Source organism: Eublepharis macularius, chromosome 2 (genome assembly GCF_028583425.1).
Source record: "Eublepharis macularius isolate TG4126 chromosome 2, MPM_Emac_v1.0, whole genome shotgun sequence".
NCBI classification, from domain to species: domain Eukaryota; kingdom Metazoa; phylum Chordata; class Lepidosauria; order Squamata; family Eublepharidae; genus Eublepharis; species Eublepharis macularius.
In genome coordinates, this window is record NC_072791.1 from 110,301,622 (window position 1) to 110,327,393 (window position 25,772).

At 42.8% G+C, this 25,772-nt stretch overlaps 1 protein-coding gene across 1 annotated transcript; it reads right to left on the reverse strand.

Moving 5' to 3' along the window:
• Positions 1-1,515: 1,515 nt before the first annotated feature.
• KCNA4 (potassium voltage-gated channel subfamily A member 4) lies at positions 1,516-3,507 on the reverse strand. Its single transcript, XM_054972068.1, has one exon. It carries the CDS (start codon positions 3,505-3,507, stop codon positions 1,516-1,518), a length of 1,992 nt encoding a protein of 663 aa, XP_054828043.1.
• Between the last annotated feature and the right edge of the window lie 22,265 nt (positions 3,508-25,772).

The following is a 25,772-nucleotide window of genomic DNA, read 5'->3' on the forward strand; positions in this document are numbered from 1 at the left end:
TTCCATTGTCTATAAGAAATGATCAGATGTGCTGAGAATGTAGCATTGCCCCGCATAGAAAAACTGAATGAATACATTTAATTTTTAAAACTGCCTAAATTGTAAGAATGTTAATTCCTAGACTCATCATTCCTATTCGTGATCTTTAAAAAAATGTTTTTAGCACCTAAATGAAGACTACATGTACCAATTAAAGGTGGAGATGGGAGAGAGGAGTCCTAAACCAGATTTGCAAATCAGAGATTACTAATCTCAATTAATGTCCCAGTTCAACACTATCACTATTTCAAGATCCTTTGAGTATTTTGAAATATTTAACCAATGTTATAAAATGTGTTTTCTGAATATTAAATTAGACAGTGAAGAAAATACAACACCTTAGATCCTGATCCTGTGGTATCTTTCCTGCAGTATGTACATCTTATATTCTCTATGACTATTGCTATAGACCTCTGTGATCACTATCTCCTGATACTCCAAGAGCACGCGTGCACACATACACACACAATATTAAAAATAAATTTGTCTTATGGAGACTGAATGAGTGACATTGTATATTGTTTTTGGTATGGTGGTTTGGAAAAGACTGATTTAGGGAAAATGATTATAAAAGTTTACTTCACAATCCTTTTTTTCTTCCATATCACAGATAATCATAATTAAAGACTATGGAATTCATGTAATGTTAGTTGCTTAGCCAATCAGCATCACGCAAATAAAAATACAAGAAAATAAAGATGCAGGATTCACTCTTCCAATGATTGTCATTGAACATTAGTAAACATTCACAGTATGAAGTCTCTGTCAGAATATCTCCAGCATATAAAGTAGTGCAAAAAAAAAAGCAATCCAGTCACTTTGCCTCTACAGCCCAACCATGTTGAATGATTTTCTTCCTTCAGTTCTTCTGTGTATTACTCAACAAATGCTGCAATGTCTCCAAAAGAGTGTTATAAAAATAAAGCATTTCTGCGGGTCCGGGAGCCTCAAGATTTGAATATCCAGTATTTTTAAAAAAACTTCAAATATTGTAAGATTAAATTTAGACTTCCAGTAGAGTAACTTTTTCCCCCAACACAATCTTCAGCATTTTGAAATGTAAGACTACGTAATCCACTGAATTATGGTAGCTGTTCTTAAAGCATTAACAAATGAATACATGGCTACTGAACTTGATTGTTTCTTACATAGTAAATACCTTTAAATGCCAACTTTTACCACCAGGCAGTGAGTGGGGTGAGCAATTAAACACACCCTTAAAAGTAAAATTGTCTCCCTCATGTGCAAAACACCTGCATTCTAATAAAAATATAAACTTTGAAACTACTTCGGGTAAAGCCCCTTCCACAAAGTATATCATTTACTTGATATGTAATACAAGTTTACTAATGCTTTTTTCTTCATATTTAACCAGTAAATGGCATTTCTATATGCTTGTTTAGACTCCTGTTTGCATATTTCATTTTTTAACCAATGCACTCCTTAATGCACAAATAGGTTTGGAAACAGTCAAAGTTAAACATCTGTTTCCACAGGTTTTGCATTTACACAGTTCTGTTTTGCTGTCTCACTGCCATTTCCTGTGACCTGACATTTTTTCTCCTTTACACAAAGAGACTCTTTAACCCCTTCTTCCATTTCCAAATATTCTGATTTGTCCTCTGTGGAAGAAGATGATGAACTTCGGAATTTCTTGAGTATTGTTGGAAGGTATGGACAACTGACAGTATTTTGTGTCAGCTGGGTTTGTTCATCATTTTCAGTCTCTCTATGATAAAAATAGTTAAAGTTGGAGACAATCACTGGCACTGGTAAAGCAATGGTTAACACACCTGCAATGGCACACAGGGACCCAACTATTTTCCCACCCACTGTTATAGGTTTCATGTCCCCATAACCAACAGTAGTCATGGTCACAACAGCCCACCAAAAGGCATCTGGGATGCTTTGAAAATGGGTGGCAGACTCATCAGCTTCTGCAAAATAAACAGCACTGGAAAATAAAATGACTCCGATAAAAAGGAAGAAGATCAGGAGCCCAAGTTCCCTCATGCTGGCCCTCAGCGTGTGACCGAGGATCTGCAAACCCTTAGAATGTCTGGAGAGCTTGAAGATACGAAACACCCTGACAAGACGGATGATCCTCAGGATAGCAAAAGACATGGCCTGTTGACCATTACTGCCCTGTTGCTGGGCCAAGTCTGTGCCCAGTGTGATAAAGTAAGGCAAAATGGATACAATGTCTATGATGTTCATGATGTTCTTGAAGAAGGCTGCTTTGCTAGGACAAGCAAAACAGCGCACTGTAAACTCAAAAGAGAACCAAATGATGCAAACAGTTTCCACAATGAAAAAGGGATCATTAAATATAGTGTGCCCCCCACCTTGCAGTTGCAGTGTCTCATTAACATTCTCCAGGTTTAGGGTTAAAATGAGCTCTTTTTCATCTCTGAATTCTGGCAAAGTCTCCAGACAGAAAATTACAATGGAAATTAAAATGACCAAAACCGAGACAATGGCAATGACTCGGGCTGGGCTGGAGCTTTCAGGGTACTCAAAAAGCAGCCATATCTGCTTTTTAAATTCATTTTCAGGTAACACTTTGTCATCCTCTTCCTTGACAAAGCCTTCATCTTCCCTGAACTTGAGCATGGCCTCCTCTCCAAGTTCATAGAATTTCACTTCCTCACTGAAGATGTCAAAGGGCACGTTAACAGGCCTTTTCAGCCTCCCACCAGACTGGTAATAGTAAAGAATTGCATCAAAGCTGGGCCGGTTCCTATCAAAGAAATACTCATTCCGGAGTGGGTCAAAGAACCTGCCCCGCTTTGCTGGATCGCCCAGCAATGTTTCTGGGAACTGAGCCAAGGTCTTCAGCTGAGTTTCAAATCGCAGACCTGAGACATTGATTACAACCCGTTCACAGCACTCATACTCGCTGTAGCGGACTGAGGTGTAGCCCCCAGGTCCAGCACCATCCTCTGGAGGCTGGTCTGAATATGAATACTCGTCTTCACCACCTTCATCACTGTAGCAGAGCTTTCCTTCCTCCTCCTCCTCCTCTTCATCTTCTCCATTCTCCTCCTCCTCCTCTTCTTCATCCTCCTCACTCAAGTCCTTCAGGATCTTCTCCTCAGAACCACTGAGGGGCAACAACTCAGAGCAAGGGAAGGAGGCACCAAACTCCCTACCACCAAGATAACGGCTCCTTTTCCCCCTTTGCTTTCTTCTACTGCTGCCCTGGTAGTGTCCGTTGCGTGTTGCATTGCTGCCACAGGAAGAGGAGGAAGCCCCACGACTCTGTTCTTGGTGATAGTGGTGATAAGGTCCTCCTCCTCCAGAAGCCCCTATTTCTACAGCAGCTGTTGCAGCTGCTACAGCAGCGGCTGCGGCTGCTCTGGAATGTGCTAGCCGTTCTCTTTCTCTGGCTCTTGCCTGGGCTGCATACCCATAGGGTATGTGGCTATTGCACCCAGAGCTATCTGCACTTACCATTGCAACCTCCATGGTGTAGCTGTTTGCTTGAAAGACTCAAGAAAAAAATGTCTTATTTGTCAATAGTCACCACTGAATGTTTGAATGGGAATTTCAAAACCATTTGAGTTTGGGAAATAATTCTTTGGAAACATCATTACAATCTATTAGCAACTTGTAATTTTACTCTGCATGCTTCCAGAAGGCAAATGTTCCATTTTCTTAGTGCCCAAAAGGTTTGACACAAATTACTGAGAGGCATCTGGACAAATACAACAAAATAAACACTCCTCCAATGTTGTTAGGAAATATTCCTGGATCTTGTTTTACATTTGAGATTCCATTGCTTCTGGGATTCTTCAGTAGTCTATGTAATATCCACAGGTCTGAGTTCATGATTTTCCATGAAGCCTCTAGGAAGGAGTAAGTTGAAGCAAAAAAGTGGCTGAGACACGTTTGGTTTTCAGTTCTTGATTACAACTGAGTGCAAAATAACTAATATTCTCAGACTTTGCCCCCATTGAATGCTTTGGCCTAGTGATACAATTGCTGATGAACACTGTTGCTTAGAAAGTTGAAGGGACTTCCAACCATCACTTGGTTTCCACAGTAAAAAGGTCTTAGCACACCAACTTTCAACGGTCTGTCAGCAGTGCCTTAAACTTGAGAATGCATCATCCAGGGCAACAGCAAGTCTGGCAAGAGAAGGAGGGAGAGGAGATGGTTGAATAGTTGGCTCTGCTGCATTCCCCATTGGAAATGAGAGGCTGGATCACCCTTTGGTTATTCTCATGCAGTAGAAGTGCTTAACCTGAGGCATATACAGTCACACAAACAAAAAGAAGGAAAGAACAGAGAAGGTTGGGTCATAGTACAGAGTGGGTATTTCATATTAAAGCACACAGATTTGCCTCCCTGTTCTCTAGCATTGTACACCCACCCACACCACACACATATTCTTTCCTGTGCCTGTGTGCATCTCTTTGTTCATCTATATATAGATTTAGTTAAAGTACAATGCAGGCATATACACACCCACATCACATTCCTGTTATCTCTAGGGAGAGGATCTTGAATGCAAATCTACACAGCAATGTGCAGGTAGTCCTTTATTATATAACATGTATATGGGCATATGCTTGTGTAGCATACAAGACTGAATATAGAATAGATGTGAATATAGCAGACATAGCTGCTCATCTAGGTATAATTTGGGTCTGCATATCCTCTTTTACATACAGCTCTTTTGTCACTATCTTGAGAATGAGTGGAAATCTACATTGCAATGTGTCATTAGATCTACATCATATACAAATCTGTAGGTTGTGTGCATCAAGCATGCTGTATAAGTTTGTATATGCCACAGCTACAGATGAGTGGTGTACACGATGCATAATTGGATTATTGGAGAATAATATGCATAAATATCATCCCACTAACTGCAGGTTGCATTCAAACATACATACATTAAAAATGTGCAATAATTTATTCCTGTCAGCTTGTGAGCTACATCTTTAGAATTCATTAGGTAAAATAATGACCCAACACTTTCTTAAATCAAATTATGTCTTTCAAAATCAATGTCTGCAATTTCACTGAAAAGACAGATATGTGGATACTTAAAAGGAACAATAGTGCTGCATGAGGAATATCAAACAGCAAGGCAATGAAGCACGAATATGCGTGCAGAAAACATATACACATGCTTAGCATTTTAAAACATGCTCTAAACACTCTTAACCGACAATAGTTCTTAAAAAAGGATAGTTCTCATCTACATAACCCACCCACCCCAGTAGCGGGGAGGGGGGATGCCTTTCTGCTTACCGCTTTAGGCAGAGAAAAAGCTGTGCGGTTCCGTTCTAAGGATCTGGAAAAAGAGAGATCTTGAAGGGAAAGAGCGAGGTTTCTCAGAGCAACCTGTTTTCACAGGTGTAATGCTCAAGGAAGCGGGGGGAGGGGGAGCTACAGGCGGATGAGCGATTGATTGTCTTCGCTCCTCTTCTGTGCAAAGCGAGACAAGCGAGAGCCCGAGTTTGGGTACAGAATTGAGGGCACACAAGCCAGGCGATCACTTCTTCAGCTTTGATCTCGACAAAATAGAGCCATCAATGAAGAAAATCCAGGTTTCAGTAGAAGTCAAAGGGGAGATGAATGGGGGAGGGTAGAGATTTGGCGCTTGTCTTTTATGGTATCAGCTTATGGATGCTTGTGCGGCGCGCTCGCTGTTCTTTCCCAGCCCAGCCTTGTGCCTGAGCAATTGTTATAAATCACCCGTTAAAAATAATCCCTCGCACCGAGCAGACTGTTGCTATTGACAAAGGAGATGCGCTGTGCCTTGTGGCGTTTCCCCCTCCTTCCCGGCTCACGCACGCTTGAAGCTGCATCTCATCGCCTTGTGCAATTTCGGCATCCAAAGTCACTCGTGCTGCGGGCAAGCATCCACTTGTTGTTGCTCTGGCTTTGTATGTATTTTTTCCTGCCTCACCCCCGCCCCCCGCCAGCCAACCCCCCAAAATAAATAAATAAAATTACAGCATAATATGCAGAGGTCTTTGCAAGCACCCAGTGCTCATCAGATAGTTCAGCGTTCTTATAGGGACAGGTACTGTTGCTTTTCCTGTGTCTCCCGCTGCCGTCTCCCCCTTTACAGAAGTCTCCTGCCCAGTTTTCAATTGTGTTTACGTATCTACTGAAGGACAAACGGCTGGGCTAGGTCTGATTTATTCCCCAGGTTTTCCAGCTCTTTATCGGCCCCTAGTGGCCAGCATTCCCATTAACACCTTTTATATTTCTTTTGTGCTTCTCTCTGATCCCCTTTGGCATTCACTTTCCGTATTAACCTATTAATTATTAAAAGAAATATTCCAAAGCTAAATTATAGATACTCTAACTAACAAAACTTTCAATTTATTCTACTACAGAGCCCAGAAACCTTAAAAAATCTCAAAGCCCACTAAAGTGGTTATCAGATTTTCAGAAGAAAGCAATGCAGAAGTTTCATAGGGGAAAAGCTAGAAGTGCAATCAATATTGTATATCAGACAAGGAAAAGTCAGTCATGAAGCATGCTAGCTTTGATACCCTCCCCCCCCCCAGTCTTTAGAAACAGCAGGATAGAGAACAAGGGAAAATGGTGTCACAAATTGGAAATACACTAACTCCCTCAGTCTAGAAGCTGATTCCTAAGGCCAGTATGGTGCTGTCATTAAAAAACCTACCTATGCTTGCACTATGTATTGAGCCACAGAGGTACATTGCCTTGTAGCCTGAAGTTTCTCCAATATAAACAACAGGCAAGAGAACAGAGACATTGAGGTGTTTTCCACACACAGATAGGCTTGTATGGTTTCCCCACTGCTGCTGCAATTTCTGATACAGTGCAACAGCAACATGGTTTCCACATAGTTTTCTCATATTTTCCCGGCTCCCAGTCTCCTGGCAACAACAATGGGGCTTTTAATTTTTTTAAATTGACACTTGAATATCATTATATCATTATAGAAATATGCAAATCAGGTTCTGAGAATTCCCAGCTTTCATTTAAATACGAAGTAAGAAGTTACCCTTCATCACAGAAGTATAACAGGAAAGGCATATATCTGCAATGATTTGGGCTAGAGACTTACTTTATTTAAAAACGAAAGTTGGGCATTCTGAGAATCTTATAGACACATTATTATAATGTTACAATGATATAACAATATGCAGTTGCTGATTAACAAAACACTCACCCCCCATGGTGAGGAAAACAGCTGTTGTTGGATCTGCGGCAGTGAAAAAGGGCTGCAAAATAGGTAGTACTGGACAATCTCAATTTTTCTGCCTCACACAGCAACCACCCAGACTTTGCTGTGATTTTTCCTAAAACTTCACAGCAAAGCAGGCTTAGAAAAGATCAGAGAAAAGACAGGGAAAACCTGGAGAGTGCGTGAATGCACCATAATGCTATGGGGAAACCAGTAAAATCTGTTTCTCAAGAGCATCAAACCAAGGGTACATAAGATATGTAGGAAAGGCCTTAATGTTATAGATAAAACTTGGTTGACTTTATTCCAAAAATTCTGTCCAGGGAACAGAATAACAAAGTAAAAATCAGCCATCACTTACAGACCTGCGTATTCCATGACATCAACAAAACCACAGTAGTTTGTTTCATTAATCATAAATGGAAGATCAACTGTCTTTTGATTCACGTCACATTAAATGTAGAACACCTGGGTATCTGAGGTTTCTTTGCCAAGATACACAGAACAAATTGCCCCAACACCAAATTCTTAAATTCTGTGTTCCCAGTTTCTTATTAATCAGTTGGTTTTGACTTACTTAAAGGCCACTGTACTCCAAATAAAATAATATTAGCCAACAGGTTATACTGTAATGTGGCAAGCTGATAGTAACACAAATCTACATATAACAATTGCCTACTTCATGGCTTCATCCTATGGAACAGTTGATACTGGGAGAACAGAAGTTCTGTGCATTAGTGACAGGATTGCATGGAAAGAACCATACTAACAGTGCCAGCCCCACTCCCAATTTAGCCTCTGGTGCAGGGATGGTTTTTCCCTGGTGATCCTGCTCCTTCGGTGCCTATATGCTTCTGTGACATAATTCAATTTAAAGAAAAGTTTCCACAGTGTAGCACTAAAAGGGAAGGAATTAGGGAAGGGGTTAACAACAGGGAAGGAATTAACAACAGCCTGCAATGAGAGCTTGACTGACAGGTTGCTTCCCCCCCCCCTCTGATTGGCTAGTCAGAATCAACTTCAAGATGACAGTTGGTGCTGACAGGATATTCACTTCAGTTGGGAGTTTGGAGTTGAGTGTGTGAGAGAGTCTGACAAGGAGGGTCAGACAGGAACCTCTCTGAAGTGATAAAAAGCTGTCAGTTGCCCTAACTGCAACATCTTTGTTTTGAGGAATAATTCTAGTAAAGAAATTCCAAGTGTCAAATCTGGCACAAGCTGCAACCCATTTACACAACCAAGACAGAACTGGGTGTGTGCTAGTTTGGCATAGTGGTTAAGAGCAGCTGGACTCTAATCTGGAGAACTGGGTTTGATTCCCCACTCCACTTGAAGCCAGCTGGGTGACCTTGGTTAGTCACAGCTCTTTTAGAGCTCTCTCAGCCTCATCCACCTCACAGAGTGATTGCCGTGAGGTTTATAATAACACACTTTGTAAACTGCTCTGAGTGGGCATAAGTTGTCCTGAAGGGTGGCATATAAGTCAAATGTTGTTGTTGTTGGCAAAGTGAGTGGGTAGCGACTCCCATTCAAGCCAAGTGGATAGGGTTATGTCTTCTCAGGTGAAGAGGAATAATTTCTGCCCAGTGTCTAAAAGGGAGTTTGGCTAATTTCTGCCCAGTGTCTAAAAGTAGGACCGTGGGTCTGTTATAAAGGGAGAACTGCATTGAACTAACATCTGGAAACCTAAGTTTAAAAATGGAACTCTGGTACATTTCGCACTCGGTTTTTAGAACGCGTTTGTACCTGTTCCACATCCCATGTTTGCAAGGTTTTCACACTTAAAAGCAGTCATGGGATGCAGTCCCGCTTTTTGTCCGCTGTATCCCCGATTTTTCCCCCTGCGGACATACCCCGATGTTTTTTTAAGTTCGCTGCCGACTGGCAGCTGGCCCGCATTTTGCTAATGTGAACACTTTTGCCTCCTTTTTGCTTCTCTCCCCCCCCCCCCCCCGTCTCCTTTTCCCTGGGAGCTGATTGGTGTGTGCAGAATTAACTACTCCCACCCTCCTCAGGTCTCTGAACTCCTTGTCCACCATTTTTTTTAGTAAAGCGAGCTGAGGGTCATAAGGCTGCTTCTTCGTTGGTTTCCTTCCTCCCGGTATGCATGCTGTTTTATTTTTTTTCAAAAGCCAGGAATGATTCCTAAGCTTGCTGCTAATTCCCGGCTAGCTTTAAAATCAAGGAAAGTGTTAAATAGCTGCTTTCTCCTTCCTCCCTTAGGGTATGCACACACATTCTTTTTTTTTTAAAGACAAGAATGGGTTGCAACGTTGTAATGTTCCTGCACTTTCTTCCTGGCTTTAAAAGCCAGGAAAGGATTAAATGGCTGCTTTTCCCTCCCTCCCAGGCATGTTTCAGACTTTGCCAAAGAGGGGGAAAAAACCCAAGCATTTTGCACAGCCCTTTGGAAACAAGCCTCTGCTTCCTGGGAGGAGATTAATCGGCAGCATTTTAACCCTTTCCTGGCTTGATTTAAAAAAATGAGAGTGGTACATGTTTTCCCCCAGAACTCTGCCACCAATTGCCTCTCCGGTGGGCAGGGGACAGCCCAATCAGCAAAAAGGGGGGAAGGGTTCCAACATTGCAACGTTACTACGCATGCTGAATTTTTTTAAAAAAAGTGTGACGTGAATCGCAAGGCCCCAAAAGCCCAAAATTGCACCGAGGTTTTGAAATGAAGCACAGACACCAAATCGAAATTGCAGTGGACAGTGTGAAATGAACAGGTGCAATGCCGAAGCCACTGCGATCGGGGTGAATGCTCATAAATGGCGATTTAAACTGTAAGTGCGAAAAGGGTCTCTGTGAAGAAACATTGTTACTGAAACCAAAGTATTGAACCAAACACCTCTCATTAATAAGAACATAGAAACTAAATTTAAATGAAACTGTTTTGCCTGAAACTTAAAGAGTATTCTGTTATACCAGCAAGTTTTTACCTCAGCACTTTGATTCCTTAACTACCTTTATTCTATCCCTGCTTGTACAATAAAGTTTCTATTTCTTTTGACCATTATTCACCCTCCAGTGCCATTTCACACACAGAAGAAGAGGGCTCCTGCTTTCCCCCCCATCAAGTTTCTAGGCTGGGCTAAAAAGGCAAAAATATAACTGTTTATCAGGGTGGGACACAGAAAGAACTTTAAAATCACAACTAGAGACATGCACTTGAAGCAGCTCATCCTAAGCAGGCAAACCTAGATTTTGGTGGGAAAATCTGCCTCAGTATGAGGGGAGTGAAGGGGGGGTTTCCATCATAGCTTCCATTTTTAAGGAGCAGCATGGGATGGATGTCTGGCTGGCATCCACAGCATTCCCTTATTAAGATGTGCAAAGCCTCCCCCTTGACAAAGAGTTGATTGTTTGGAAGGCTGCTCAGTTGTTTGCTGGGTAGTTTTCTATACATGCAGCTCACTTTAACCTTCTTCCCGGCTGTTGCTGGCATCTCACTGAGCTTTACCATCACTTGTTTAAAGGAAGAAGGAACAAAAGCAGTAAGGTCTATTGATATAAACCGTGTGATTTATTTCTTTAAAGGTATTATCATGGGTATTGTTCATCTATGATCAATGTTACTGCTTGCCAATTTGTGTGTGTCAGCAGCTATTTGCACATTTTCATACAGTCCTATGGAAGTAATAGTTTCTCATGAACACTATTTTCTTCCAAATCCATTTTATTACCTGGCCCAACTATCCATGAACCTTGTGGAGGTGTGGGGGATTCAATTCTATCTACCAAACAGGTACCAAAATAGGCACGAGGCAGGAGGAAATTTAGCTCTATCATCAAACTACTGCACATCTACAAAGCTGCTTAGTACAGCGCTTGAGTAATTTTGGCTGTCAGATGTAGCATGTTCACCTGAAGAATATATTCACCTTAAAAGTTCTCAGCATACCAGCTCTCTTACTTATGAACTGGGTCTAGTATATTATGTTGAGAGCATAAATGTCTTAATAATTGTACTTTGCTGTGTACACTGACTGGTGTCATATTGATATTTTATAAACTAATTCCTATGAACCACCAGGGCAAAGGGTTTGTAAAGGCAAATCTTTGCCCACTTTTGCCTTTGCCCAGCAGCCTCCTATGACCCTCCCCCCCCCCATTTTTTTAATTTTATTTTATTACCGCAAATGACAAAGGTTCACATTGAGAGACAAAAACATACATACAAACAAATAAACAAGAACATAGAGGGAGACATACCATTTAAACATTTTACAGATTTTTTTTCTTATTACTTAATAACTCCTCCATAATACCCATATCTTAACTAAACATAAAACTTCGACTTTACTGCGAAGATATCTGCATTTTTCCACTTGCTTCAGCCTACCATTTGTTGCCAACCTTATAACTCTAATTTACAAATCCACAGATCATTAGTTCTGACTTCTCTTTTATATGCAGAAAGTCCATGAAAGGTTTCCAGATCTTCACAAAATTTGCTGTCGTTTTGTCCCTCAGCAGTTCCATTAATTTCGCCATTTCCGCAATCTCCAAGATGATAAAGATGTTGGACCCCAAAATTCTAATGGTTAGGAACCATTGTGAATAAACACCATATGCCTTTTTGTCCAAGGGTGTTCCCAACCTTCAAAATTGGCTCATGGGAAGAGCACCTTCAGAAGGGGCAGGCAGAGAAGATCCAGCTTCATGAACTTCTTATAATGGCCATTTGTACGATAATTCTATGCACATTACATACAGTTAATTTCAAGTGAGTAGCTGACACGGTGTTGTTCTGCAGTAGATGAGCAAGTTTCAAGTCCAATAGCACCTTAAAGACCAAGAAGAGTTTCCAGGATAAAAGCTTTTGGTAGTCAAGCTCCCTTCATCAGTTCTTTGTCATATCTGACAAAGGGAGTTTGACTCGTGACATATTATACCCTAGAAATTCTCACTGGTCTTTAAGGTGCTAGTGGACTCAACCCTTGCTTATGTACACTTAATTATCTCTAAAATTAGTGGAACTCAATGCATCACTCTGATGGATTGTAACAAATGTATATATTCGCTATTATTCTGTTTATTACTGTGATACAATACAGACCAGAACATATTACAGTATTTCTTGATGCTGTAAAGAACTTTCATACCCCTCTATGTAACATCATCATCCTTTCCTTGATATTTCCTCAGGAAACAGGTGCTAGAAATGAATTTCTGTATACAGTTCATAATTAAAAAAGTCATTCCATTAAATTGTGGACTGCAACCGTCAAGGTCTAATGCCATAAGACCTTCCATGCCTAACATGCCTTAAAATAATTTAAATTCTGACAGTCTAATAGATGGCTACCATAAAAATCTAGAATGGCATATGAACATTTGGCTTTTACTCCCACAAATTGCATGGCAAATGACATGAAAATGATAGAGATTTTTTACTTCTCAGAACACTCCTTCCCCTAAGTGGATGATGCTGGAAAACTCAAGACACTGTTAGTCATATTGAATATGATCCTACTGCCTTTAATTTTTAATTCTGATTGATTTCCACAGAAAACAGCATTTGATTAAATGTGCTTAAATATCTCTTGTTGAAATTAGACCTGGGCATGAACGGGGGAAAACAAACAAACACACTGCTCATTGTTCGTAGCCATCCACGAACAAGGACAAACGAACAGTAACAAACATGTCTCGTTAACTAACATGTTCGGTGTTTGTTGTTCGTGGGGGCCAGAACGGCCCCCTTGGGACTTAGAGAGCCCATATTCACAGGGAGTGTTCAGCAGGCTCTCTGTGCTGGAATGCAGGCGGGGAATCTGCCACAAGCTTCTCTAAAGTCCAGAGTTCAACCAAGCCGAGCGGGGAACAAGCAGGGAGCGTAGTCCAGGGAGCCGAATTCAAAGGTCAGAGCCAAGAAAACAGTCACAGCAGAGCTGGGTTGCAGTACAGCCAAGCAGATCTGTGCACAGGTACTTCTGCAACAAGGGAAAGGGTGTCCTGGCTTAAGAGCAATCACCTCCAGGGCAGTGCTGCATCCTGCTATGACTCAAGGTCACTACGCCGCTGTTTGAGTGCCTGAAGCCTTGCACTTCGTCTCCTTTCCTGTGCAGCAAGACGCTGCCGCACTCTACGCTACCTTTCAGGTTCAGGGGAGCTTGGTGGGGATGTTGCCCTGGTCAAAACTGCTGGTGCAGGTAAGGGAACAGCCTCTGTCTCTGAGTCTGCCCTGGATTCCTCAGCCTGCTCTGGCAAGGGTTCCTGCTGTTCCACTCCCTGCTGGTCTTCCAAGCGGCTGACTCTGGAGGAGCTTGGAATACTCTCTCCCCTGTCATCCTCCCTGAGGTCTTCATCCTCTGAGGACTCAGAGTCCACGACACTCTCCTCCATTCATCACCCAAGTTTGGTCAAGATTGCAATACGGATCTTGGAGTTATACATTCCCAAATCCAACGGCCCCAGGAAACTCCCACTCGATACAATTGGAGCCATCAGTTGACTTTGGCCCCGTTTACAAGTGGAGGACTCAAAACCCCATGGTGGGCTGCCTCCCCTCTAGAGGGCAGGGGTTTGGCCGCTTGCTGGCAGCACCCCCCATGTGCCCGTCTGCCAGGCCTCAGAGAGGCCACCTTCCAGGAGCCAGGGAGATGGGTGATGTAGGCGGCCGCTGGGCCTGGTGGGCTTGTGGAGGCAGTGGTGGGCTGCCTCCCCTCTAGGGTGCAGGGGTTTGGCTGCTCGCTGGTGGCACCCCCCATGTGCCTGCCCACCCGGCCTCACAGAGGCCACCTTCCAGACACCAGGGATATGGGTGATGTCAGTGGCTGCTGGGCCTGGCGGGCTCAGGCAGGCAGTGGCGGGCCACCTCTTCTCTAGGGGATGGGGGGTTTGGCCACTCGCCAGTGGCATCCCCCAAGTGCCCACCTGCCAGGCTTCACATAGGCTACTTTCCACATGGCTGGAAGGTGGGTCATGTTGGGGGGGTTGGGGGGTTGGGGGAGTTGGGGTTAGGGTTAGGGAGCTGTGGGCTGCCCCCAGCATCACCCACTGACCTGCCGTCATGAATGTGGCAGTCTATTCAGCACCCTACAGAAGACAGCATTGCAGTGAAGGCTGATGCCACTGAAGGTCCCTCCAGCCAGACATGGTGGACCCAGGAGGACAGTCAGCCTAAACTAAGATCCCCGAGTGACGGGATCCACCTTGAAGGAATGCACAGACTGCTGCTGGAGACAAGTGTCCGCCACTCCTGTGTCGAAGTGGAGGCTGCCGCCAACATCACCCATCTTCCTGCCTTCGCAGAAAGGATGGGAGTCATGGGACCCATTCCCCCCTGCTTAGAGGGGGCAGCCGGTGCTCTTGATAGGGGGCACTGTGCTGTACAACCATATGTGTAACAGCTCTTGAGCTGTCCCTTGTGCCCAAAAGCAACAGCTGACATCATCCACCTTCCTGCCTTTGCAGAAAGGACAGGAGTCATGGGACCCATTCCCCCCTGCTCAGAGGGGACAGCAGGTGCCATGGACAGGGGGCACTGTGCTGTACAACCACTTGTGCCCCAGCTCGTGAGCTGTCCCTCATGCCCTAAAACAGCAACAGCTGACATCACCCACCTTTCTGCCTTCACGGAAAGGATGGGAGTCGCTGGACCCATTCCCCCATGCTCAGAGGGGACAGCAGGTGCCATGGATAGACGGCACTGTGCTGTACAACCATATGTGCAACAGCTCCTGAGCTGATCCTCATTCCCAAAAGCAGCAGCAGCAGACAGCACCCACCTTCTTGCCTTCGCAGAAAAGACGGGAGTCACGGGACTCATTCCCCCCTGTTCAGAGGGGACAGCAGGAGCCACGGATAGGGGGCACCATGCTGTACAACCATATGTGCAACAGCAGCTGAGGTGTCCCTCATGCCCAAAAGCGGTGGCTGCAGACATCACCCACCTTCCTGCCTCCGTGGAAAGGATGGGCTGGGCAGGACAAGTCATTGGGAAGGGTCGTAGTGGTTCCAGAGAGGGAGAGATTGAAAGAGGGACTGGGAACTTGTCTGGGAGAGGACAGGATGGCCAGGACACATCATTGGGAAGGGTCGTGGTGGTTCCATATAGAGAGGGAGAGGTTGATAGAGGGATGGGGAACTTGACAGGGAGAGGAGGACAAAGGGTTACCAGACGCATTGCAGAGCAGGACTGGGAAAACCAAACATTTGGAAGCCATCGTCCGAAAAACTCTCTGAGCTTGGCTCCAGACCTTGAAACAGCCCCGATAACTGAGGGGGGCTAGAGCAGTACCCGACCACTCAGAGAGACCTTTCCTGCGCAGGCAGGACAGGCACCAATAATAACCATTGTGAACCCTCATCTGAAATACCCACTGAGCTTGGCACCCAACCATGGAAGCAGTGCGGGGAACTGAGGCGGGCTAGAGCACAACACCACCACTCACAAAAACCTGACCTGAGCAGCTGCAGGACAGGTAATAGCAGCAAATAGCTTTGCCCCGGAGCCAGTCAGCGGGCCAGAGATCTTGAGGCTGCTGCAGAGGAGCTTTGCCTAGATTACAACCACACTAGACTGGGGTGGCTCAGAGCCCAGGTAGGTCGAGGTCCAGGGAGGGATATCACAGCAGGTGGTGGTTGACCTTAACGAAGGTCAACATGTCCACCAGGTCCGGGTGCAGACATGCCCGGTGGGGATGGAGGAGGTCTCCCAGGTTGGAGAACACCCGATCGCTTTGCACGCTGGTGGGAGGGCAGGACAGGATGTTGGTTACCACGATTGACAGGTCCGGCCATACAGCAGATTTACTTGCCCAATACACTAATGGGTTGGACTGGGGGGGCTCAGTGGGCTCCGCAAGGTACTCTCGCACCATGGCCCTGAGAACTCCACAGCAAGAGATGTGCCCACTGTGCTGCAGCCAACCAGACAGCCCACCGATGAGGCCCAGAGATTGAGTGGGCCAGTTTGGGTGGGTCTCTCCTGCTGTGGCTCTATTCCCACCTCCTCCTCCTCCTCCTTCTCCGCCGCCTGCCCCTTGCCCCTGCCCGGTTTCCTCTGTCCTGCCTTCTCTGCCTGGAAATGGAGCACTGCTCTGCGGAGCTCCTTTTTCCAGTGCTGCATCTTGCCCCCTCACCCGCATGCCGATGCTGCCTTGATATGAGGGTCACAGTGGGAGGCCTTTTGGTACGGCACCTCATGGTGCAGAGGATGCAAGTGCTTGGCCATGCATTCCTGCATCCTCCTCACAAAGTCTCTGACCCTGGGGAGCAGCTCTTGCTCGTGCTTGAGCTCCTTTGGCCATGAACCGGTCAAGCCCGTGGATCAGGGGGATGACCTGACCCAGGCTGGTCTTGTACGAGCACAAGAACTTGGTGGCTTCCTTAAAGGGTTTCAACAACCGGGACATCTGGGCAAGGAGTCTCAATTCCATGGAGCTGAGGCTGAGCTCCTCTCCCTTCCTCAGAACGTCTGGCGATGACAGGATGTCCTGCAATGGGCCCTTCTGCTCCACCAGATGATTTATCATGTCGTAGGTGGAGTTCCAATGGGCAAACAGGTCTGATAGAGGTGGTGCTTGGGTTCCCCCCCCCCCGCCTCTGGAGCAGCTCGTGGGAAGAATTGATGCTGTGGGAGAAGTGGGAAGCGATACACCGGCAGCTGTCCAGAAGGTTGCACATCCACAAAATTCCCTTGTCCCAGCTGTCCCTCGGCTTGCTCCCTAGCCCGAGAACATCCTTCATGACCTGGTGCAGCTTGTGTGCCATGCACACTAGGCCCGGGAGGGATGCCTCATTCAGGGCTGCCAACATGTTGCTTCCCGTGTGTCACCATGAAGCAACAGACAAACTGTTCCTCCCCAGCTGTCCACTTCCTCAGAGCCGCCTTTATAGTGGTGGCAATGTTCTTCCCAGTATGAACATGGTCCAACCCCCAGGCCTGGAGAAGAACAACCCTGTAGCCCGGTGTCAAGCATGGCACCTGTTTTGGGGTGCCAATTCTTGGACTCTGGTTGTGGAGGTGCTCTGGTTGTCACCAGTGGTGACAACCAGATACCAAGGTAGCTGTGATGGCAGCCGCTCCACAGGTCTGCCGAGAAGTGTACGGTACGGCATTTGGCAGCTGACAGCTCCCTGAGCACCATTTCTCACACAGACTGGTAGAGGGCAGGCAGGACTTGACGATCAGTGGTACATCGTGACGGTATGGAGAACCATGGGGCGAAATGTTGAAGCAGCCTGCGGAAACCCATGCCCTCCACAAAGGAAAGGGGGAATCCTTGTAGGGAAATCTTCTCTGCCAAAATGTGAATGCCCGCCTCCTCAGCCCTCGACCTCACCCTTTTCAGCGGCACTATCCTCGACCCCAAGGGAACAACCTCCACAAGGGCGGCATTCCGCTCCCACCAGCAGCAGCCTCGCGTCAAGACTTCTTGCTTGGGGTGGAGTCCAGTGACCTTCCCACTGATCCCTGGTCAGAAGAGCTGGTAGCCCTCTTTCACCCCCGTCAGATGTTTTGCTGGGCAAGGACGGAGACCACAGGCTCGAGTGGTGCGTCTTCAGGTGCCTACTCAGGACCGTCAATGACAGATGCTTCGGGTTATTGCCCCTGCACACCAGGCCATCACAGCCACGGCACTGCACCACACGGGGGTCATTCGGAAGGGCCCGAAAGTGCCTCCATATGGAGAGCTTGAAATGTAGCCCGCTAACTGTTTCAGGAGAAGGAGGATGAAGGATTACAGGCCACGCTGCACAGCTGGCATGGGAAGATGGAGTGAGGAGAGGACTACAGGCAGTGACAGCACCGAGAATTTGGGATGGGGACGAGATGGATGTTTCATTGAACCCCAACCATTTCTTCACAGACACCTTGCCCTCCTCCTCCTCCTCAAAAGGTTTAAAGAGATCATCTTCCCACAATGGCAAGACCCCTTTGGCCTCCTCCACAGCTTAATCTTGGGGAGCAGGAGTTTCTGCTGCCCCTGAGCCCCGCCCAGTACTGCTTCCTGCGGGGTAACTGGGACAATCTTTGCAGTTCCCCCCACAACCACCCTTAGCCCCCACCTGAAGCCTCATTTTGCCAACAAACAAGAATTATGGAGGAAAGAAAAGAAGAGAACACTGTGAGCCCTTAGCCGATGTGCCCACTGAGCTTGGCCCCAGGGCCTGGCAGCAGCCTTGGAACCAGAGAGAGGGGCTAGAGCCCTAGCCCAGCACTCCCAGATATGTGCCCAGATCAGGCACTAATAATAATCACTGTGAGCCCTCAGCCGATGTGCCCACTGAGCTTGGCCCCAAGGCCTGGCAGCAGCCCTGGAACCAAAGGGAGGGGCTAGAGCCCTAGCCCAGCACTCCAAGAAACCTGACCAGATCAGGCACTAATAATAATCAATGTGAGCCCTCAGCCAAGGTGCCCACTGAGCTTGGCCCCAGAGCCTGGAAGTAGCCCTTGAACCAGAGGAAATAAACCTCTGTCCCACCACACACACACAAAAATTCAATCTTCAATGCACTCTCCCTTTCTCTCTCCCAAAATGCTAGCAACAGCTCTCTCCCACTCCACTGTCTTCTGAAAGTGAAAGCCAGAGCTTATGTGTCCTTTTATAACTAGAGGTCCCATAGAGCAAAGCAGGAGGTCTGTGGTTGGCAGTCAGAACTGCCTAACAGAGTTTGCAGGGACGAGATTGGAGTTCCCATGGCTACAGAACACCCCCTTCCCCCCTGGTCTTTGCTCCCATGTAACCAATTTGGAGCTCCACACTTCAAAGGAAGACCGGCCCATCTAACTAAGTTGGTCTTAGATCGGGGTTTCCAGGGCAATAGAAGGAGTGCAGACAGTTCATGCAGTCCCTGCCTCCGTTGCCAAGGGAATTGATTGAAGGCACCTGCCTTTCTGGCTTCACGAACAGCGGACGAACGCAATTACCGTGGCTTGTGATGACCACTTGTTCATTTAAAATTGCACCTCCCAAACGGCTTGCTCACGAACAGCCGATTGGGCTGTTCGTGGCTTTTTTTCATTCGTATTGCTGTTCGTGCTCACCTCTATTTGAAATCAATGGAACTTTGCTTAACATTGGCTTAATTATATCCTATTTTTGATTTTTTTTCTGTTGATCATTGCTATTGTAGAATACTATGGTAAAATTGCTCAGCATGCCACACTGCATCCTACAAAGTAGCTATTATATTTTTATGTAAAAAATCATATGTGCAAAAATCATTGTAGACCTCTGAGAGTCTATAATGGATTATACACCATACTCTTTAAGCTCACATGTACCTACAATGTAACTTTTTGGAAAAGATGTTATAACTGAAGTAAAATTAGAATAACAAAATCAAAATCAAATTTGCACATTAGACTGCTGTAATGGAAAACAATCACTAAAAGCTTTTTTTTATTTGCTCAAAAATGTTTAAAGACACACTTAATCTTTGGACAAGATGTGAAGTTTTTATGGTTTTCAAGTGGCACAAAATTTTCAGTGGCTGAGTATCGTCTCCAGGTTTCCAAGTAGTAAAGTCAATCCAATTCTTTATATAATGAAGGAAAACAGCAATTTGAATTAGAACTGTATGCAATTGTTGAAATAGACAATTAAACAAGACACAAATCATATAAATAAGTGAAAAATAAATGCTACTGTTCATCTAGGTAGTCCCTAACTACAGGAATGGCTGCTGACTGGTTTACATCAGCAGCTCCTTTATGGCATGTGCAGTTTTGTAAAAACCTGGTGCAACCTGTTCATCAGGCATTTGTTGTTGTTTGGCATAAACTGAATGGACCAGGTGATTGGCTCACATCTTATTAACAGCTTCAAACATGGCAAAGTTAACTGTCAAGCAAATTCAAGGTGAAATTCACAGCATCCTTATCTTTATGAGAGATTACATACTTACACCGATTGATGTCAGTTGTTTTAGAAGCACGTAATTTAGAACTGCACAATAACAGTTCTACATAATCTGGGTCTGTTACTCACTGTTAATAAACTACAAATGTTCTCATAATCACAGATGTGGATAAGAGTAAATACTACACTAAAACACCAGGAGGGGACACATTTTGAAAAGGATCATCTCTGACGATAGAAGGACCTCTCCTGAAAAAGACATGTGCCTTATGCAATACTGGAGAAGCAAAGGGAATTGAAATGTAGAGTTGAAGCTAGAAAACTCATTTATAATGTTGGAATTGTGATTTACAAAAACCTTCTGTAACAAATTCTGTAATTAATTTCTTTAGGGATGGACAGTTCAGCTTATGTACATTCATTTAATCATCTTTTCCCTTCATGCCTGACTCGTGCTTCCTACACGTTTTTCAGTAGCTTTTTAATTAAGACAGCAAAGTCTTATAGACAGCTACATTTAGCTGACTGTCAGAAGTCTTGGCAAAGGAAATACTGAAACTGTCCTATGTGTGGACCGAGTCAGCAGCAGGTATCAAAGTACATTTTCACAAGCAATAGAGGGAACCTTCTGAGGTGCTTTTCAATGATACTGAAAACATACGAACTATTCAATCTAACCAGTCACAGTCAGCCAGGAAATCCCTCCTTCTCCCAATGCTGAGCCACTTTAAATAATCTAAATTTGGAAATACTGCATGTATCTTAGTAGATAGAAAAGTTACATGGGTGTACACATATACGTATGTAGTGAGCTTGACATGCTTCTAACCTCTTTTATAAGATGAAAGGATTGCTGGTATTTGGGGTGTACAGTTATGCAGTTTTATATAACATCTCTGGGTAAGTAATTTTACCATAATCATATGAATTTTACATTTTTAAATAGTTTTGTTTCCCATGAAATATCCGGATAATAATTATTACAAATGTTTTTTTCTTTTTTCCCATTTTACATCAATTTTGTGCCGGGTCATGTATTTTTGATTTATTAATTATATTGATGGAGTGTTGTTTATGATAATAATAGCAGTAATGATAATAAAGAACAGCACTTGAAAAAGCATTTTACCATTATTTTAGATGTTACTCTTTTGGCAACAACCTTTAAAATGCATGATGGGAATTTCATTGACAATCAGAATAGAGTCAATATTTGAAACTGACATCATCATCACATTTGACTATCATGTTTCTCAGCAGCAGGAGAGGATTCCGGTATTCAGGATCTGTTGATTGGAATAAGGCACAGCAAAGATATTTCACTGTCTTTCACTGCCTAAACTGAATTCCTATTTTCTTACAAATTTTAACATTGCAGTTATTGTGTTTTTACTGCAACTATTCCTATAATATTCAGAAGTTAAGATTGTGGGCTTTCCCCCATTTTACTATCACTTAGCTCTTAAAAGTGCAATTCATCATGTTTGACCTTGAAAACCCCTTTGTACACCACTGCCTTCTTCTCCCGAGGTAGCAGTGCGAGTGTCCATGTTTTATTCTTGTGTAGGACTTCAAATTCTTCTTGTGTGGCTTTTCTCCATTTCTTTTTTTAATTTATTTTTTTTTCCAATTTAACATATAAAATGAGCAATGTATATCTCAAATACATAACAGTACAATACCACAGAAAGTGTAATGCTATGAGTCATACAATAGATGTATCAAATGTTACTAAGTAGAACTATGTACAATACAATTAAAATGTTAATAAAATTGTAAATAAATTTTTTTGGTTCTGTTACTACTGAAGTGGAGTATTGCTGACCTAGCTGTAATATATATACTGAATGGGTTGCTCACTGAGCTAAGGCTGTATAAAGAATTCTTTTCAGGGGTTGTAGGTCTTTTTCAGATATATATACAAAAAATGGGTACCATTTAGCCATAAAGTCAGTTTCTTTTGGCAAGTGCATTGCTTGATAAATTTTATCATGAATTTTTTTCTTGTATATAGTGATCCCAAATTTTAGCCATCCAGCTATCAATTGATGGACATTTTGGTGATTTCCAATTAGTTGTTATTACAGATTTGGCCACCACTAGGAGGTTGTTGATCAAATCTTTTCTTATTTTGGGGACTGATATAGATTCCCATTGATCTAAAAATAATATTTCTGGGGCGAGTGAAATTGTATATCCAGTAATTTCTTTTATGTGTTTTAATACGTCTTTCCAAAATTTTTCTATTTGGGGACATTCCCACCAGCAATGCGCAAATGAACCTATTCCACCGCAGCCTTTCCACCAGGACCGTGAGTAAGCTGGAGAAATCATAGAAAGTTTTTTTGGTGTTATAGACCACCTATGTATTATTTTATATGACTGGATTTTGGTCGTAAGTGAACAAGGGTTTAAAATGCTTGAGGACCAGATTTTCTCCCATTTTTCTGATGTGAATTCTGATTTGCAATCTTGATACCAATTTAATTTATATTTTTGGGTTTGGGCTTTGATTGCTGTTAATAGTATGTTGTATAGTTTAGGGATTAAACCCTTTTGTATAAGTTTTGCTTTATCAAGAAGGTGTTCAAATTCAGTCATAGGTGTATTAAGTATTTTTTTTATATTAATTTGTTTCATCAGATTGGAGAGTTGCAAATATATGATTTTTTGCTGAGTTTTTTTGTTCCAATTATGATTTGCTCAATATTTCGGTTTTGGATACTATATCTGTCAGGCATGTTAGGTTTGCTTGTAGCCATATTTTCATGAAGGGTTTTGATTGTCCCGGTGGGAACCAAGTTTGTCCTAGGAATGAGGAGAATCTGGATAAATTCAGCATGATCTTATATCTAAATTGGTCCCAGACATTTAATATAGCCTCAAAAAAGGGATTACTTTTGATTTCTTGTAGGCATTCTTTTTTGTCATTCCAAAACAGATTTTGAATCCTGCTTTGTTTGTTTTCTAATTGTAAAATAGTTACCCAATCTGAGGTATCTGATGGAATTAATATTTGCAATGAATTTAGTAGTCTAATTAAGGCGTGATAAAATTGCAAATCAGGGTAGTTAAGGCCTCCTTGTGATTTTTTTTTTAGTTTGAGTGTATTGAAAGCGATTCTTGGTTCTTTGTTTTGTTTCTGTCATAGAAATTTGTTTAAGGTGCTTTGTCAGTGTTTTTGAGTGTTATGTGGTATTTTCAATGGTATTGCCCACATGAGGAAAAGAAGTTTTAGTAAAATGAATGATTTTGAGGTGAAATCTTTCATACCAAGAGGGGTTCAGTTTATTCCACTTATCTAAGTCTAATTTGACTTGATTCATAATTTTGACATGGTTTAATTCTATTAGTTGTTTGAGATTTGTAGAGATAGTTATACCTAGATATGAGATTTGGTTTGGGGGCCCCTAGTGATTGCAAATTTATTTGATTTGGTTTTTGGTATTGTTGTGGATATTTATTGGAAGTAGTTGTGATTTTGTTTGATTAATTGTAAGTCCTGGTATTGAGCTAAAATCTAGTAAGGTATCTTTTAAAGAATTTATAGGATCTGTAATAAAGATTAATATATTGTCTGCAAATAAGCTTAATTTGTAGTTATTAGAATCTAGTTTGATGCCACATTTGTTATTATTCTCTCTGATAGCTCTTTCTAGAGGTTCCAGAGCTATAGCAAATAGGCATTAGTCCCAGTTCTTTTTTTTTTTTTTGAAAAATTTTTATTGGGTTAGAATCCATTATTTCCACATTTACATTCAATTTTCCCCAATTTTTTCATCTCTAACCCCCTCCCTTCCCCCCCTTTTTGTTGACTTCCAACAGCTTTCCAACCCTTTGTCCCCTTTCCCTTACTTTTATTAGCTTCCTCTATCTAAAACAAATATATATTCTCCATTATTCTAAGCAGTACATCCTTAACTATTTTTAACATTATATGCCCAAACTGTAAGTCTTTGTTTCCATCTTAGATAAACAATTTATCCCAATTTTTCAATTTCAGATATTTCTATATATCATAAACCATATAGATCATACATTCGTTTATATCAAACAATTTGACTTATTCTCTATATATATTACTCATTCTATCTTTTTATAATAGTTCTATATATCTCTCCTCACGTAGTTAATCAATTTGACCCATCTATATCTTCAGACATTCAGTTTGGTACAAAACTTATCAGAAAAAAAGAAAATATTGTTAGTTAATCGCTCCTTATATTTAGTCCTTATAATTAATTATTTTCTCTATGTTCTGTTTGTTAACCTATATATATCTATATATATGTCAATGGCATTAGTCCCAGTTCTAGGACTGTATTGCAAGCATCGGAGAGTGGTTTGCATATTATGGTTGCAAATTTTTTATAAAATTTTGAGGGGTATCTATCTGGGCTGGGTGTGTTATTGTTTTGGAGTGATTTGATTGCATCTAATGTTTCTTGAAGCATAATGGGGCTCTCTAACAATGATCTATGATTATCCTCAAGTTTCTTTAGGTTCTTAAGTGATTGTAGAAATTACGTAATGTTCTTTTGGTCTGGGAGTTTAGATGTGTATAATTGTTTGTAATAATTTTCAAAGGTTTTTAAGATGCCTTTTGTCGTGGTATGTAATTTACTTTTTTTGTCCTGGATTTGTTTAATAAAATTTGGTTTTTTCCTTTTTATTTTATAGGATAGTAAGAGTAGTGATTTAGGAGTATCTTCTATAAAAGTTAACTGTTCTTGGTTTGGGGCATAAATTGAGCCAAATGTGTAAGTTTGGTTTTCTATTGTGCCTTTAATAAATATGAATCTGCCTTTCGGACCTCTTACAGTGCTATCCTATGCAGGTCTACTCAGAAACCTACTCAGGTCTATTTAATGGGGCTTCCTTCCAGGAAAGTATTTTCCAGATAGCACTGTTCGTGTATCTTTATGTTGGAAGGGTAAATTTTTTAAAATTAAAATAGCTACTCCTCTTGCTTTTGAGGTGCCTTTCGTGTGGTATTGTAATTGGATCCAATTGGATTTTGACTGTTCAATGGGTGAAGGTGTGTGTCTTGTAAAAATATGATGTCTGATCTAGTTTTGGCCAAATTGGTGATTACATGTTGTCTTTTTATTGGGTTCCTCAGTCCACGTCCATTGTAAAAGAACTTTAATATTGGAGGGCATTTCTTAATTAGACTTATTAAATGGTATATATGCAACTTTGTATAATGAAATAGGCTATAAAGCAATAAGTTAACTATTACTGTATTGAATAAATTATAATGTAAGAGCTATAATCTCAGATCCCCTTCCCTTGTTTTAATAGTTAAGAGTATACTATGAAATATTATAACTCTGTTGGTAATAACCAGGGCTCATTTTGAGGGGGAATGCACAGGAACGCAGTTCCGGCAGTTCCCCAAAGAGGTCACATATCAGGTGGCCCCACCCACCTGACTCTTGGCCATTTTGGGCCCATTTCGTTCTGGATTGGGGCCAAAATGGCATGGATCGGGCCTCTGACGGGTGTTGGATCACTCTCCTGCTCAGCAGCGGCCCAATCCTGACCATTTTGGGCCCCTTTTTGGCCATTTTCAGGCTCTTTTTGCTATTTTGGGCCCAACTTCGGCCCTGAATGGCCAGGATTGGGTCCAAAACAGCCAGGATAAGTGATGCCAGGGGTGTGGCATATGCAAATCAGTTATGATAATGAAACATTTCTGGTGATGGCAAGGGGTGTGGCATATGCTAATG